The 16,472-nt window shown below is 35.8% G+C and overlaps 1 protein-coding gene across 25 annotated transcripts in view; it reads right to left on the bottom strand.

Moving 5' to 3' along the window:
* The window catches only part of DLG1 (discs large MAGUK scaffold protein 1), a 138,722-nt gene that overhangs the window by 37,154 nt on the left and 85,096 nt on the right, over nucleotides 1-16,472 (bottom strand). For all 25 annotated transcript variants that reach the window (XM_051781318.1, XM_051781320.1, XM_051781324.1 and 22 more), the window contains 7 exons: nucleotides 14,109-14,162; nucleotides 11,580-11,630; nucleotides 10,497-10,621; nucleotides 9,255-9,424; nucleotides 8,593-8,729; nucleotides 7,260-7,404; nucleotides 1,650-1,776 (listed from right to left, as the gene is read on the bottom strand). In XM_051781318.1, coding sequence (XP_051637278.1) covers nucleotides 1,650-1,776; nucleotides 7,260-7,404; nucleotides 8,593-8,729; nucleotides 9,255-9,424; nucleotides 10,497-10,621; nucleotides 11,580-11,630; nucleotides 14,109-14,162 — 809 coding nt within the window. The remainder of the gene's footprint in view (nucleotides 1-1,649; nucleotides 1,777-7,259; nucleotides 7,405-8,592; nucleotides 8,730-9,254; nucleotides 9,425-10,496; nucleotides 10,622-11,579; nucleotides 11,631-14,108; nucleotides 14,163-16,472) is intronic.

The following is a 16,472-nucleotide window of genomic DNA, read 5'->3' as shown; positions in this document are numbered from 1 at the left end:
ATTGCTTTATTTTCATTCCAGTTTGTCAAGCAGTAAATATAGAAAAAACAATTCAAGAAGTATGCATTAACCATTTTAAAAAAAGATCAGAATTTGTGGCACTCTCAAATTTTCGATTTATTTAAAGCAACTGCAATTAAAAAAGTTAAACCTAAACTAAATTGTTGCACTCTTTTTATAGGATCCCATCCTGAATTGAATGAGGACAGAAGAAATATTGATCAAGAGAAGGCCAGTCAACTTCTAATGCAGAAAGGTTCCTTCCAAAAGTCTACTAATCTGCTACTTGATCCAATGCAAGAAAACCATAAATGGTCTCACAAACAGACATTTCTAATAAAGCAGAGCAACTGTGTGCTGCATTTGAAAAATCACTAGAGAGCACTAAAGAACAATTAATGGACCTTAAGCATTTGGAGACATTAATTATTAATTTACAGGATAAACAAAGAAGGTGCATTTTTCCAAAACAAAAAAAATATCATCTAGTCTGATCTTTAAAAATCACTCAATTTTTGCACTAGCTATTAAATCAACTTAGTGTCAAATTCTTAAATTTCATCCCAATCAACTATTATATTCATTTTTTCAGAGTACCATTATATTACAAATAAATTACATTTTGAATATCTAGATATATATTGTTCTGGATCATAGCAATACTTTATTAAAAAGTTAGAGAACATAAAGATACAGTGTCTTTTAAAATAACACTCAAAATGTATAAACTTCTTTTTGGAAGGGAGAGAGCAGAAGTTGAGAAGGTGATTTAAAGAAAATCACCTAAACATTCTCTGAATAGCCCTTGCATTTCAGAAGAAATCTAAAACCAGTCTTTTGCAGTAATTTTAAAGGAAAGCAATAAAACCATAATGCTATCAGCAGGACAGAATCAGTTTGGCTTATGTGTCTACCTAACCCTAAGTTAAAAATAAGTACAAAGACATATCCTACCTTCCACTACACTAAACTCCATTCTCCAATTTATTAGGCCACTTAGGTTTCAATCCTGGGTAGACCCTGCCTCAGAAACTGAGTGACATCCACATGAGATGATGGTGTGGCACAGAATTCAGCAACAACATACTGAAAATGCAGTACAACATCCCTATACTTGCAGAACAGAAGGGCAACAAAATTACAAGAGCTTCCCTTTATCAGCAATGATGAACAAAAGATTAATGCAATCTACTGAATCAGTGATGGAATGAAGGGTCTCTTAAAGGGAAAGGATTAAGAGCTCTCCAGCCTTTCTGGATTTAGAATCCATCAAAACAAACCCTTGTCTGTGGGGGCAGGGAAGACCCAAACATCCCTGGCTTTAAATTAAGAAATAATCTCTGGTCTGCTCATATTACCATCCTAAAAACCTCTGTCAACTAATGCAGCATTGGCAGGACTTTCTGATTTTAACACTATTCCTGGACTGATAAATCATGTATGTGTGTGTGTGTGTATATATACATATATATATATATCTCCATATAAATATATCCAGTTTTCTTTTTAGAACAATGTTTAAAAGTGTTAAAACTAACATCTACTTCTTGAAACAAACTATAGTATTCACTAGTATTTTGCCCACAAACACATCTTACAGGAGCTTCCCTTGTTAACCAGTTTGACACTTAGCTTTGGTTATTCATTACCTGGTAATCTCATCATCTCCAAGCATTCCCTTGGGAACTGGTGAATACCGCCCTGGTGATGTTGGGGGCATGGACTGGCCCAAGTAGGCAGATGGAGTGATATGGTTATCCACTGGTTGAGAATAAGCTTCAAAGAGAGGGGAGGAAAAAAAAAAAAGACATTAGGGCAATATGGAAGAAGAGTTGGAGGAACTGAAACAAAGGAGTGAAGTCAGCACTTCAGCAAGCATTAAAATCCACTGTTAACAGCTTGGGCAGTTTAAAAGCACTGGCTGATAAAGTAATTGTGCTATTCAGCCACACCAGCCCTCAGTCAGTTGTGTGAGACTGTGCAGAACTTTTGGAAATTGCAACTCTGGATTCACAAGTGGTTTCAGTAAATTGACAATCAAAGTGCAAGAGGTACCTGGTGCCCTTCTACACCACAGACAGAAAGAAACTCCCTCACGCTGGTTTCATGAGGTCCACAGCAAAGAGAATGATGCTTTTGCTAAAACCAAATTCTCAAAAAAGCATTCATATTTGAGAATTCCCTAAAAATAAGTTGTTCAACACACAAAACTCTAAAACCAGTTTTTAGAACAGCTGTAACACACATACACCTTCATCCTTCTGCTCCCTACAAGGATTTTATAGATCCCACTAACTTAATTCTTTCTGTCTGTCCCAGCATACCGTGTAGTTTCTGTGCACTGCTAAGAGATTTGGACACCTAACTGTCAGCTTCAAAACTTGGCTTTTTTTGGTAAAACTGGAGTTCCAGCAACAAATTTTCACAATGATTACCAAAAAATATTTACTTTTCCATGGAAAAACTAAAAGTATTTTAATATAACAATATTATTTACATGTATTCCTTAACATCCATGTCACTGTACATTCTCTTTGTTTAAAGCAAAACTACATATAAATAAAGTTATTTTGTTTTTTCTCAGAAAATTTTAAAGCTAAAGAACAAAAAAATGGAAGGCAAGACTTTATGACCTTTTTTCCAATTAGTGAAAAATGGGTTTTGATTAAAAAAACCTGAACAACTGTTGCTCAGTATTGCAGCTCCGTACATTCTGTTCAGGCACTAAATTATCTCATTTCACAAAATGAATTTACAATTGCTTTTAACAAGTCAATGGTAGCTATAACAATGCATATTTTATAGGAAGTAATTAGATTTTTCTAACAAATTCTATATTTATTGACTTACAGTACTTTTCATTTGATTGTTTTCCTAAACCTTTTAACTGCATCATGTTCAGAAACATATATACCACCTACTACATGATCTTATTGTTAAAGTTTTTTATGCTTTCACCATGTAAGTAAAACTCAGCTATCAAGCAATATAACAGTTTATTATTTCAGACCTGTGGACTGTTCCATAACAGCACTGGATACATCCTTTATTAAGTTCTACATATGCTATTTGCTTAGAGCAGTCAGGTGCTTTCTCAGGGCTGGGGTTCTCAGTGCTATGAAAGCAAACCCACAAGGCATAAAGGGGCTTCCATGGACTTCCTGTGGGAAAAAAAACCCATGCCTGCACCTTTCCTAAAACTGTTTTAGCTGGAGACTATAACTGAAGAATATTCATGAGGAGCATGACAGAAATAAAAAGCAATCCATCACTTTCTGAATCCTAAATGAGGTCTAAAGTTCTATTTCCAGGTAATTATTACTGACGTAACCAATAAAGGAACTGTCTTTCGAAAGAACAGAAAATTGTATTCATATAATGAACTTGCTTTGACAGGAAAAGTCAGATTCTTAAGAAGAAATTTCATTTCCAAATCCACCCTTCTCCTTCACATAACACAGTTCTAGACAAAAAGAAAAAATGGAAGATTTCCTATTAATTTTCCTATTATGTGTAAACTGAGGTCGCCGAACACAAGAACAATCTCTAAAATGGGAAATAAAATTAAAACTTTATTGTCATTTACTGTTATTATATATTCTTCTCTTCCTGTACTTATGCCATTTAAGAAATTATAAAGGCATTCATGACTAGTGAGGAAATCAATTATTCCCTACCTTGCAGTATTTTATTTCTCAATGCAGGGTAGAAATACTGTACCAATGCACACACACACACAAACACACACACACACAGAGGAAACAAACTTTAAAACTGGAAGTCAAAAATGCATCATGAATAATATCTTCAAAGGAGGCCTGTATAGGAAGCAAGTCCTCTCTCTCAAAAAGCGTGTAGTCATTTTTCTGACTCTGATATTCTACTACATGCACTGCACAGGTAGTGCAGGTGTTTTAAATAGCAAGTTCTCCACCTTATTAGCAATATTTGAACTGAAATAACTTTAAAAGCATTTATATGAACAAATTACTGGGTATTTGTTCCAGAAGCCATTTAATGGCCAACATTTATATACAGATTAATGAGGCAATTTACACTCCTACTCACTACAGCAGGCTAATAGCCTGATTGTCACATACACATCAACTGAGCTGTCAGCCAGCTGTGTGACATTGGACACAGGACCATCCCACCTACACTGCTGTTGCTCCTCTGCATACAATGAACATAGCGGGGGGGTTGTTGCATTTCCATGTTTTCCATAATGGAAGTTCTCATCTTTCAGTCTCTCCTAGACTGGAGAACAGCACTCAGATGGCAGTGTGCTCAGAAGGAACAATCTTTCATAACTGCATTCTTCTTGAGTCAGCAAATGCAGATCACTGTAAGGTAACTGTTTACAGTAGCAATCCACACACCTCAAGGGTTAAAAGAAAAGTCTCACTGAAGCAATAGAAACTGGAATAGCCATCAACTGTTCCAGACCCTCAAGGACTGTGGCCAAGCTTTCATCGCCTATACACATCCCAGTCTCTGGAGCTACAGCACATAACCATCAGCTATGTTTTTCACATTCATTTCCTTCTGAATCTCTGGTCTCAGACAGCCCCAACTCTTCTTTAACAAGATTTTTCAGCATTAACTTTCCCCCCGGGCAGCCAGAGGCCGTTTGCTCACTCTGATAAATATCAGATGACGGAGGGCAATTTTCAGCCCCAGGTGCACAGTGTTGGCACAATGGCTCTAACTCTTCCCAGTAAGTACTGCCATAAATCAGAATCTCAGAAACTTCCTGATTAAGTGTCCCTTGGTTCAAAGACACTAACCCCAAAGAAATATTAAATATCAAATGATTTAATTATCTATATGGATGCTAACTTACTTGGTCCCTTTTTTTGAGCCATCAGACCATCTGACAAGGTGGCTGGTATGGTACACTTACTTCACAAAGGAAAACAGATTTTGCACAAAACCTAGACACTGAACTTCGTGAACCTGGTTCTCAAACAGTTCTCCAGTATCTTTAGCTCTGCATTTTAAATCTCCATCAGCAGGGCAAGTGAGGCAGCCCTATAACTAAACAAGACCAGTTCCAGAGAGAAAGTCTTTAAGACAACCAAATTCTGAACTTGGTGTTTTGTGGATTTCTGTATTAACTACCATGGTCACACAAGTTAGCACAGTGAGCAATCTACTGCATGTTCTGCAGACAGTACAGATTTCCATAAGCAGCTGCTAGAGCTTGAGAACCGTGACAAGGTCAGGAGACTGGCTTTTCACTTACCAGTAAAAGGACAGAAGTGCCACTTCCCACAAAGGATAGGACACTGACCTGCACAGAATGCCAATGGCTCTCTCAAATCACACAGGGAGAGCAAACAGATGAAGAGAAACTCGGGACAGAGGACAGTAATGGGACAAAAGAGGCCTACATGTGTGGCCAGGTCATTTATCTCCAGGTAATGGATGTGAGACTGTCATGTTTACTGAGAAATGACAGTCTCTTTCATGGCTTTATGTTATGATGCAATTAACTTCAACAAATTGAGTCTCCAGCTCATCCACGATTTGAAAGAAATTAATTCTCTGAATGACAGAGCACCAACAGCACGGACGTCTTGCCAATATCATTGACTCATTAATACCAGGCAAATTATCAGGAATCAGCTCCTTCACTACCTTCCTTCCCTCCAACTTTCTCCAGGTTTTGCCCTTGCCCCCACAAAAGATTCATACATATAGTATGTATGTATTTACATACAGTAAATATTCCAGTGATTGAGTCAAGATACAGTAGTAACAGATGAGATACTTTGATGTTGGTCACACCACAATCCAGAGCAGTATCACTCCATTACCGCTACACTACCAGGAACACTACGTACAAATCAGGTTTCCTCTGTCCCAGAAAATCTGAATTAGAAGCGAAACATATGAAGAGGTCAGTTACTATGGAGAGAGAAAAGGTAAGTCCACTTTTCAAGGCAACAGTGGGAAAGGTTATTGGACAAACCCGACACCATGAGGGAAAATGGCTGCTCTGTAACCCTATATATGAATAGAAAACTGGGGAAGAATAAGGGAAGGCTGAATATAGTTTTATGTCAAAGAATGGAGCCTTCGAGAGCATCCTTCTAATAAGACAATGAAGATTAAACCTAATTAGCTCCAAAGTGTAATTCAATAAGCTTACAAATGGATTTTGAGATACTGTAGCTATTGACAACAAATGATGGGCTTATAAGGTCCTTCAGTCCTCTGTTGTGCTGCACTTTGGTTTGTTCTTCTTTACATATTGTTTTCAACTACACCTTTTCGTCCAGAAGTGCTCTTTTTTTCATATGAAGCAGTATCTAAACAGATCAGTGCTACATATCACTGCTTACACAAATCTAACAGCAGGAAACAAAAAATACCTAAAATAACTCTCCCCTAGAACCATTTTATATGACAAGATGAGTAAAATCAGTCATCTAGAAAATTCAATCTATTTAGTCTTGGGAAGACACAGTTATATTATTTTCATTTCTTTCTCCAACCACTAAATGGTAATATCCCTCTTGAAGAGACAATATATTGAACTCAAATTTTTCTTTAGATTGTAGTTTAATCCTGAACTTTCTGGATTTGCATGTTTGACTTTGAAAACACTCTTGTCAGTAGTACCCTTAGGTCAACAAGAAATTCTTATAACTACTTTTTAATACAGCATTCACTGGTTTTCCATTTGAATTATCAACAATTATGTCAAAAATGAAGTAAGATTTCAAGTTAACATGAAATTTCTCAACATGTTTGCTGGCAAGCACTGAAGAACTCCTCCTCCTCCTCCCATTTCAGTTTATTCAAGTATGTGTGGGCTCATGAAAAAGCAGGAAAACGGGAAAAAAGAAGTCAGAACATCATTAACCTCTAGCAGAAACAGTATTGTCTTTTGCTCAGTTCACAGGACACTGAACATCCTCGCAGTGCATTGTTTGTTACTCTCCACAGCCTCCAAGAGCACGAGGCACGTGTTCTGCTCATACCAGCCAGTGCTGAGCAACACTGAGTCTCCAGGACTGGCCCCTGCCAGCCATGGAAGCACACCTGGAGCCCCAACTGTTGCTGTCTTTCAGTATAGAAGCTATGGGATGCTGTTCTGTTCAGCATATAATTTTCCTAATTAATCAACTTTCTTATATCAGATTTTTGCCATGTATAGTTTTTAAAAGCTTGAAACAGTTAAAATACTAAAAATGGGATGTTAAAGCCTTAAAGGGAAAAATAATTAAATCACAAAGATAAGCTGAACTTACAGTTTGTGATGTCTGGAGGGGCATAACTGTCATTCATGAACATGCTGGTGGGTTTTGCAACTTTCAGATAAACAAAGTCAGATGTGTTTTTTAAGGCAGTCACTGCTTCTTCATGAGTAACTTCTTCTAAACAGACACTGTTCACCTAAAGAGAAAAACAAATTCTCAACAGAGAAAAATGTAACATTTTCATAGGACACTCACTGAAAGCTGTTGGAGAACCCTGGAACTGAGAGTCTTTATTAGGATTCGTGTGCCACAGACATAAGTGATTATATAAAATTATATAACACATGCTTCATGAAATAAGACTGACAAGTATTCCTTTAAAAGATAATAATAAACTGTATTGACTAATCAAGAAGGCTCATGTGACTTTGGAGAGCTAAAGGGACAAGCAGGACACTCAAAATGTCTAAGTGTGCACAGTCACAGCACTGACAGTGTGTTACTGCAAGCATTACAGAGAACAAAGTGTGTTCTAGTGAGAATAAATTCTACATTATCTTGTCATGACATAATTAAGGTCTAGACATTATAAAGGGACAACATATTCTTGCAAGAGGTCAAAAGCAGGGGTCAAACCTGGAGAAGGTCCTGATGTGATTGAATTACATGCCAAACAACAACAACTTAGTTTAACTACAGGCAATAAATTTCCCAAGACATTGCTATTAAGGTGAAACACCAGCACTTGCATTAAAAAAACCCCAAATGTTTAACAATTACTATCTCATACAGAATCTTACTAAATGGAGTTCCTGGCTCTCATTTTTCTATCTGGACAACTAAATTTGTGGATGGGATTTAAGAAAGATGAAAGTTATTTTTACTTTATGCATAGAAAAATTCAACTTTGAAGTATCTTAAGCTTAAAAAAATAAGCCATTCAAAATCTTTAGAAACACTGAAATGCAATATAAGCAGCAGCTTCACTATAGGCTGGCTACAGGCTGTCCAGCTACCAGTACATGGAGTTCCTTTCCATTCTTCTTTGATAAGAGAAACAATCCCACTGGATGTTTGTTTACAGTTTTGTCACTCAGATCCCAGAAAAATAATAGCAGGTATCAGAAATAAACATTCTAATTAATACAGGTTTTGTACAGAACACTGGGTTGAAGAAGAGATTTCAGATTTCCTGATGAGATGGTGCCGAATGATGCAGATTTAATTTTATCACTGATTTCCTGGCAAAAATACATTTTTTTACCCATTTCTATGAAAATACACTCCACTGGCAGGCAGCTGAACCACAAACTGAATCATGCCACAATTGAGCCTAAAACTGAATGACCATTAAAAAAAGAGAAAAAAAGAAGTTCTTACTTACAGCTAAAAGTTTGTCTCCAATCTGAAGTTTGCCATCTTTATGTGCTGCCCCACCTTCAATGATTTTGGTTACATAAATGCTGTTGTCCCCAGGTATATGCTGATTTCCTACACCACCAGCAATACTGAAACCAAGACCTGCTTGAAGACAAAATCATTACTCAAGAAACCTTTTTTGCATTAATCAAATTCAAATTATTACATAAATAATGCTTATATTACATATAAATATATATAATATTAGGGTCTGGTTGAAGCAATACTGGATGACTTTTCAAGAGAACTCCATAAATTTCTAGAAAGTTCTAGAAAGGACATAACATCTACACAAGTTCTCAAAACCAAAAGCTAACTCTTTAATTCATGCCTTGTGAAGGATGCACAACAGCAGAGGTATAGGATCACCACTGATATTTACAGAAAACTGTCCAACAATTACCCATATAGAAACCAATACTTTCCTCAATTTATTTTTAATCTCTCAAGGATCCTTCTTCCTAGGTAATTCAGTGAAGAATTTTACTCCACTTTATAATGTACTTAAAAATTACTAGATACCACCAGAAACCCACTTTTATCATTTGAAAGAAAACCATGTATTCTACAAGAACAGTTACAACTCTGTAATTCTTGTGAAACAGAAACTTTATACTTCCAGCGTACCCTTGGGGCCTTTCACAAGTTTGATTTCCACTATTTTTTCTGTGACTGGTTTTCTTCTTTTGACGTACAATCGCACAATTGATCCCGCCTCTTTCAACGCCTCCACGGCTTTGCTGTGTGTCACATCCCGGACATCCACCTCGTTCACTCGCAGAATACAATCATTGACCCTACACACAGCAACAGGCACGGTCAGCTGTTGTGTTAGAGCAGAGCAGGAGCCTACTACTTTATCTATGAAACATTAATATACATGTTGACCCAATAAAATACATACATTTATCTCTAGAATTCTACTGATTCAAGACAATGCTCTAAAATTAATTGTTAGTGCTTAAAAATAAATCGAGGATCACTAGAAAACATTTAACGGGAATATTTAATTACCAGTCGAAGAGGGCACCATCTTACATGTCCTTCATTTAAACAGTGTTTTGAACAAACTATCTTTGGTTTAGGGCTATAGGAAAGAACTTAAAAATTCAGGACATAGGAGGCACACAGTGAGCACACACTAGTTTTAAGCCATGACATGACAAGTCAATCTTGATTCCTCCTTTTCACAAGCAGTTTAAGTGCTGGCCTTCCAGTCCATTTAACATGTCACTGCAGTAACACTGAGCTCTCATTACACTAAGTGCAGTGCCTGACCCACCTGTCGCCACATTCTGCCAGATGTACCTCTGACAGTGGCCAACAAGCTCAAATGTAGCCTTAAAATAAGCTTATTAGAACTAAAACCTGTAATACATCAGGCATTTGCACCCGAAATAATGGGGCAACTTCTTGACAACACAAGAGAAAAATGATGGTCCTACAATCAATGTGGGTGGGTATCTCTGAAAAATTCAGACACTGAATTATTACCAAGCATAAAAGAGGGTTGTTATTAAACTTCACTACCTTACAGATCAGAAAATCTGCACATGGATAACCAAGAGTTACCTATTCTACATGTCTAAGCTTTTCCTTGAATTAAGGACTATGGAACATATGGTATGATACATTTATACCACAGAACAGAAAAACTTCATTTCCCTTAACTGCAGATTTTACTGGTTTGGGGGCAGTAATTGGTCCAGTCAAACATTTTTCATTATTTACAAAACACTTCCAATAAGGAAAACTTATTTAACATCTAATGTAGCACGATGAAACTATTAAAAGTAACAGAAAATGTTCTATCCACTGTTTAAAATACAATAATAACACTTAGCAACCCAACACAGAAAGTCATCATACCGTAATCTTCCATCCTGTGCAGCTGCACCCCCGGCGATAATTTTTGTAATGAAAATACTTGCATCATCCCCAATATGTGGGTTGTCTGTACCACCTGCAATGCTAAAGCCAAGTCCTGAATTTCCCTAAAGATAGAGTGGGAAAAAAAATTTACACACTTCTTTTTTAGGAAAAAGATATTCTAGTGTATCTATTTGGTTCACTATAGAATCAAATCTACATAATTTTTACTGACAACAAAAATATTAAAAGACAGTTTAAGGAGTATAGTACATATATAACTTATTTTTATGAAAATAATATAATTATGTCTTACATATATGTAAGGAGAACAGAAGTCATAGTATAGTATAGTTCCAACCCACAGCCTTCTCACTGAACTTGATAAACTACATAAAATCTTCCCTCTCCAATTTGCTAGATATCTGAGATTATTCATACAAATATTTGCTCCTCATTAAATTGTCCTCAAATTACTTGTGTCCCATCTCTAATGTATCCTCACAGATGCAGAGATTCAGACTGACATTCTTCTCTTCAGAGGTTGCCTGCCTTTACTATCAACTGCAAGACCTCTTCACCCTCTCAGTAACCACCAGAACTGCACAGGAATCAGATACAACCATTTCTTTCTGTCTTTTTATTAACAGTGCAGTTCAAGAGAACTGAGCTAGATCTCAACACAGAAAACCTAAGAAAGAAATGAGTGTGACAAGGTGTCCCTTGTAATCTCAATATAAAACTTAATAGTATAAGCAAAAGCTTATCATAAATAGCAATACGGGAGATGAAATCAGAATTTGTGTTTATTACTCTCTAATAATAACATTAAAGGCAGTATGTCTTAGGGAGATCATTCCCCTATTTTACTCTTAATGGTCACAGATACTAATAAAAACTTTTATTCCTGCTCTAGCAACTAGACTTACTTTTTTTTTCTTTAGGTTAAATAATCTATCTAAATTTAAAAAAAGAGAGTAAGAATTGGTTTGGATTGCTGTTAGCAGTGTCAAGAGGTTAATTTTTTGTATTAAAGTATCATAAACCACACTTCAGAGTACAGGAAGATATTTAGCATGTTACCCTTTCAAGAGTAATTTCTTCATACTCATAATCTGCATCCGTGCCATTGACCTAGAAAGAAAGAAAGAAAAGTGAGACTTACAGAGAATTTACACTTTCCATGACACAGTTTGCTTGGCTGGCAGTTCACTCCCATCAAATCTCAGCTGATTCACAGTGACCACTGAGCACAGAGGGGACATGTGATTTTTCACACCACTCTGTATATATGAATCAGACACTCTTTTTGTATGAGTTTAAAAGTTGTTATTTCAGAGAGCACACTGCTCTACACAGATATTGTAGGGCAGAGGTCCTCTGCTTCTGATTGCCAGAAAGAAAACCATGCTCTTGAAATCCTCATATGTTCCTCAGGCTATACAGAAACTTGAAAATCAGAAAAAAAGAAAGAGGATATGGGGGAGAGAAGAAATTGTAAGGAAGGATAGAGGAGCATTTTCCAACTGTTCCACACAGAGCAGAGGAAAATCAAAAACTGATGCTTTATACCATTTCTTATGAGAAAGGGATAAAACCCTTCTAAAGCAACTTTTAACAACTGTTTATATTACTACATGCTACATATAAACTAAAGATCAATAAATTAAAACAGGGTCAAAAAGAGAAGAAGAGTTTAGAAGACTATTTTATAAAGCTAGATGAAAAACCCAAATCCTAGGAAGCAGCCCTATCATCCTCAAATTAGAAAGGATATCCACATTCTTTACTGCCTACAGAACTAGGACGGAATCAAATACCAGAAGCAACAAAAAATCAAAACTAAGCAAAATCAATTAAATATCAAATTCTTAACCATATTTAATATGTAAGAGTAAGGTTTCTTTTTTTCAGTTACTAAGATATCTTGGAACTCAAATTCTTTCCTCCACAGTTACCTACAGCAGCATGTACACCATGCAGCTACAGGCAATTCTCTATTTATAGCCTTCTCAGATGAAATATTTAACAAGATAAGAAATAACATTTATATTATTATTACAAAGTACCTCATCTCTAAGATATTCTGTATCTGATAGTCTTCTGTGCTTTAACACACTATTCAAGGTTTTATAAAAATATAAAACATACGTATAGAAAAAACATTTTAAAATCTGACAGTTTTCTAGCAGAGAATTAAAAAAGGGAATTTAATTCAATACAAACAAAATTAAGATGAAGCTACTTCATTCCTTTCATGTTTATTTAACATATTTAAAAGCTCCAAAAGCTGGTGATGCCACAACTTTTACAGGCTGTCTAATATCAGCCTCATTTATCCCTCATCCTCTAATTTTATCTCCCCCTAACACAATAGAACCCATATCCATTCCAGACGTAACAGAGTATCAACAGTACCTCAAAAATGATTATGTCCTTAATAGTTTGCTCAGTGGAACAGATACTGTGGTTTTAACACATGATATTTCTCCATTAAAAAGGGAAGAGGTCTTGACCTTCTGAATACGTGAAACTGTATCTATTACAACACCACCACAAAAGAAGCCACTGTGATCAAGGAGTTTTTATGCCAGTTTAGTCCTTGAGCTCCTCCCTACAGGAATGACAACACGTGCTAACTGAACCTGTCATCCAGCATTACACTACTAGGACAATAGTTCATGATGACTGATCAGCATGCAGTGCTTTTTTTTTTCTTTTTTATTAAATAAATAACAAGGACAATTAATCATTTCCCTATTCACTGTCATTAGGTAAAACAAAGACAATTTTAATATATTTAAGCAGTCTCCTATTTCCATGTAAAAAAACCCCATAATCCATTTTCATACTATCATCTAGATAAACAGGAGCAAAAAAAACCCCCTCCATTGTTTTTATCTTCCACTTTAGCTCAGCTCTATAGTTGCCCTCTTTTTTTATATTAACTTTGAATTTATTTATCTACCAAATCAAACATTAGCAGAGAGAGGAGCAAGGATATATCAAATGATACAAGTCACTGCCCTAGTCTACCTTTTCCAAGTTTTAAAGGGACCTCAGATCCACTAAGCTAAGCTTTATTTGCAGAGGCTTTCTGTGAATGAAGGGTGTTCTATACAAATGCTGTAATTATGCCTGACAAACAAAAATCTAAGGGTCCACATAACTACACTTATTACCTTAACATTTTGATCAGAACCAACCCATTTTTATGAAAGTTTAGAGGACTAAAATCTTCAGTACAGCCACTGCATAGAGAAATGTTTTTTATGAGAAGTGCAACGGAAATGGTACATTAAATATTAAAGCCTTTGCCTGCACAGTAGAAGAAACAGATTGTTCTCTGAACACTGAACCTCTAGAACCTCAAACAATTATGTTTTGAACTGCCACACACTGGTACTCACAGAAAAACTTCCACTTGCAATCTACAATAATTTTTTAATGAAAGAGCTATTTAAGGACTTCAAATTACCATCAGGACAGATGACAAAATCAAGCACCACCAGATGGATAAAATAGGTTTTATAATACAGTAACAACAGATCTACACAACTACATACATAAAACATGATCTAAAGTTATAATTGATAGGAAGTGTAGGCTTACGTATGTTGAAGTCTCCAAAGAATCTGTATTCACCAGCACTGGAGGGGGATTTGCCTTTAATAAAAGGATAAAGAACAAAGTACACAGTGTAAGAAAATGCAATATCAATGATAACTGCACAAAAATTTAATTTGCTGGCTTCTCAAAGTTCTGTTAAAAGGTAGCCTCAGTCTGAGAATCTCAAAATTAACCTTCTGAAACACTTGTTTCTACCCTGAACAAATTGCTTTCCTGTCGCAGAAACACAATCTTAGAGGTCTGAGATCATACTTTATATCCAAGTTCTGTCACTTATTATCTTGTTTTTCAAAAAAAACCCCTGAGTCATGCTACCACTTGACATTATGTCAGTAACCCTAATACCTGTGGTATGATTTGCAGAGGTTGCTATACTACCATTGCTTAAAACCAATTTTTGGCAGAGTTGATTCCTCTTTCTTCCTATCAGGAAGATTTCTTCCCCCAACCCACAAACTGCAAAATGGAACCTTGCAGAAAGAACCTACAAAACTGACTCGCAAAAGCAAATCCACAGCAGACATTGATCTACCACCAGAGAATTATTACTAACAAGCCATAAAAGCAGTCAGGGATTATTGCTACTGAAATGTGAAAGAGAATTAGCTTTTTTTCAAGCCAGGAACTAGTACAGTAAGTTAACACCCTCATATTACTGAGAATTTTTCTCTGAAAAATGTAGTTTCAGCTGAAAGAAAATCCATACAAACTGAAGGCATTTCTTGGAAATAATTTCCAAATTATTTGGAAATTATTTCCAAATAAACAGATTTCCCATTTATGCATCAATTATCTGCCTTCAAAATAGGCAGCATCTAGCCTGCTCTGAGAATATAAACAAATCAAACAAAAAAAGTGTGCAGACACTCCAAATTCTAGACTCCAAATACTGTTGATATATGAAGTTTAGTGGCACAGAACAAAGTTAATCTTCTTATTGCTTTAATGAAGCTGAGATTTTTTTATATGTATAAAAATACATTACTTTGAATTTAAGACATTATTTTTTTAATCTTCTACATACGCAGGTGTGCATGGAAACAAATTTAGGGATAGTTTAAAAGGCTGCAACAGAAGCTAGTATTAAACTCATTCAAAGATAAAATTAAGACCTACAAAAACATGACAATTGCATTAACCTATTCATATACTGAATTCTTGTTTCATTACTATCACAGCAACATAATTCTGAAGAATTAATGATTTTTTAAAAGCTCCCAAATGCTACAAAGTGATGACTCAGAAGTGCCTTTCAAAATAATCTACCACCATTAGACAGGAGTCATCAATCTGCTGTCAGGTTGCTGTGTCAGAAATTAAGCCTGTGTCATTTAATAAGTAATAAAATCAGGTGGTATCTACACAAGTTAACAGAGTAGACTATTAAAAGTAAAAGGAAACAAAAAGGATGACAATTATGACTGTCAAAATGCCATTAAACACCCTTCTCACTGAGCAATTCTCTCAGTAGAAGCATGGGCACACTTCATGCAGTACAGAAATTAAACACTAGTTACTACTGTCATGATACAAATCTCTGTCAAAACAATTCTATGCCTCACCACCATTTTCTGCCATTAAGTTATTATTCCCATTGCTGCTTCTTACTCAAGTGCAAGTTCTATTAAAAGAAGAGTAAATTAAAAATAAGATCCCATACTAAAACCCCAATCAATTATGCATCACTATAATTTGTTATGGTTACCATAAATATAGTTAAACTATATTTACGGTTCTTATATTTTCACTGTAAACAAAACAAGAATCAATTAGTTCAATCATACTCTTTTCACTCCATTTTGGAATGTATTTTTATTTAATATTAGAATTCTGTAATATCCAATTATATTCAAAAAACACAGTGCCAGTCCAAGCTGGTTTACCATGAATTTTTTTTTTTTGAGGCAGGCAGGTGTTTTTATTTTGTCTATTAAAAAATAAAAAGGATAACTAGCTAAAAGCAAACTGTTGTTAGTAGGTGAAGTTTCTATGTGAACAGTATGTTTGAGACATAAACCAGCCAACCAATGCAAAACCTCTTCTGCAAGTTAAATGATTGTTCCTAACACTCCTTCTGCATTTATCTGGATTCTCCATCCCAAAGCAGCCATTTCCCATCATTCCCCAACATGAACAAGAAAAGCTTTGTGCCAGCCACTCCAAAGGTACTGTCTGGACATGGTTGCACCAGCCTGTCCCCCTCAAATCCTGATGTGGGCAGAATCCCTCCCCAGGAAGGGAATATTTCTCAAACTAATCAAATCCCTGGTCTTCCTTTTAGAAGAACTAGAGCTGGCAGATTTGTGTAAACACACATCCACTAGAAATTGCACCATAAAACAGTCA

This window comes from Manacus candei, unplaced genomic scaffold (assembly GCF_025592945.1).
Source record: "Manacus candei isolate 608988 ecotype Guabito, Panama unplaced genomic scaffold, ASM2559294v1 h1tg000015l, whole genome shotgun sequence".
Classification (NCBI taxonomy): Eukaryota; Metazoa; Chordata; class Aves; order Passeriformes; family Pipridae; genus Manacus; species Manacus candei.
The sequence above is the reverse complement of the archived record's forward strand: the minus strand, read 5'-3'. Positions and strand labels throughout refer to the sequence as shown.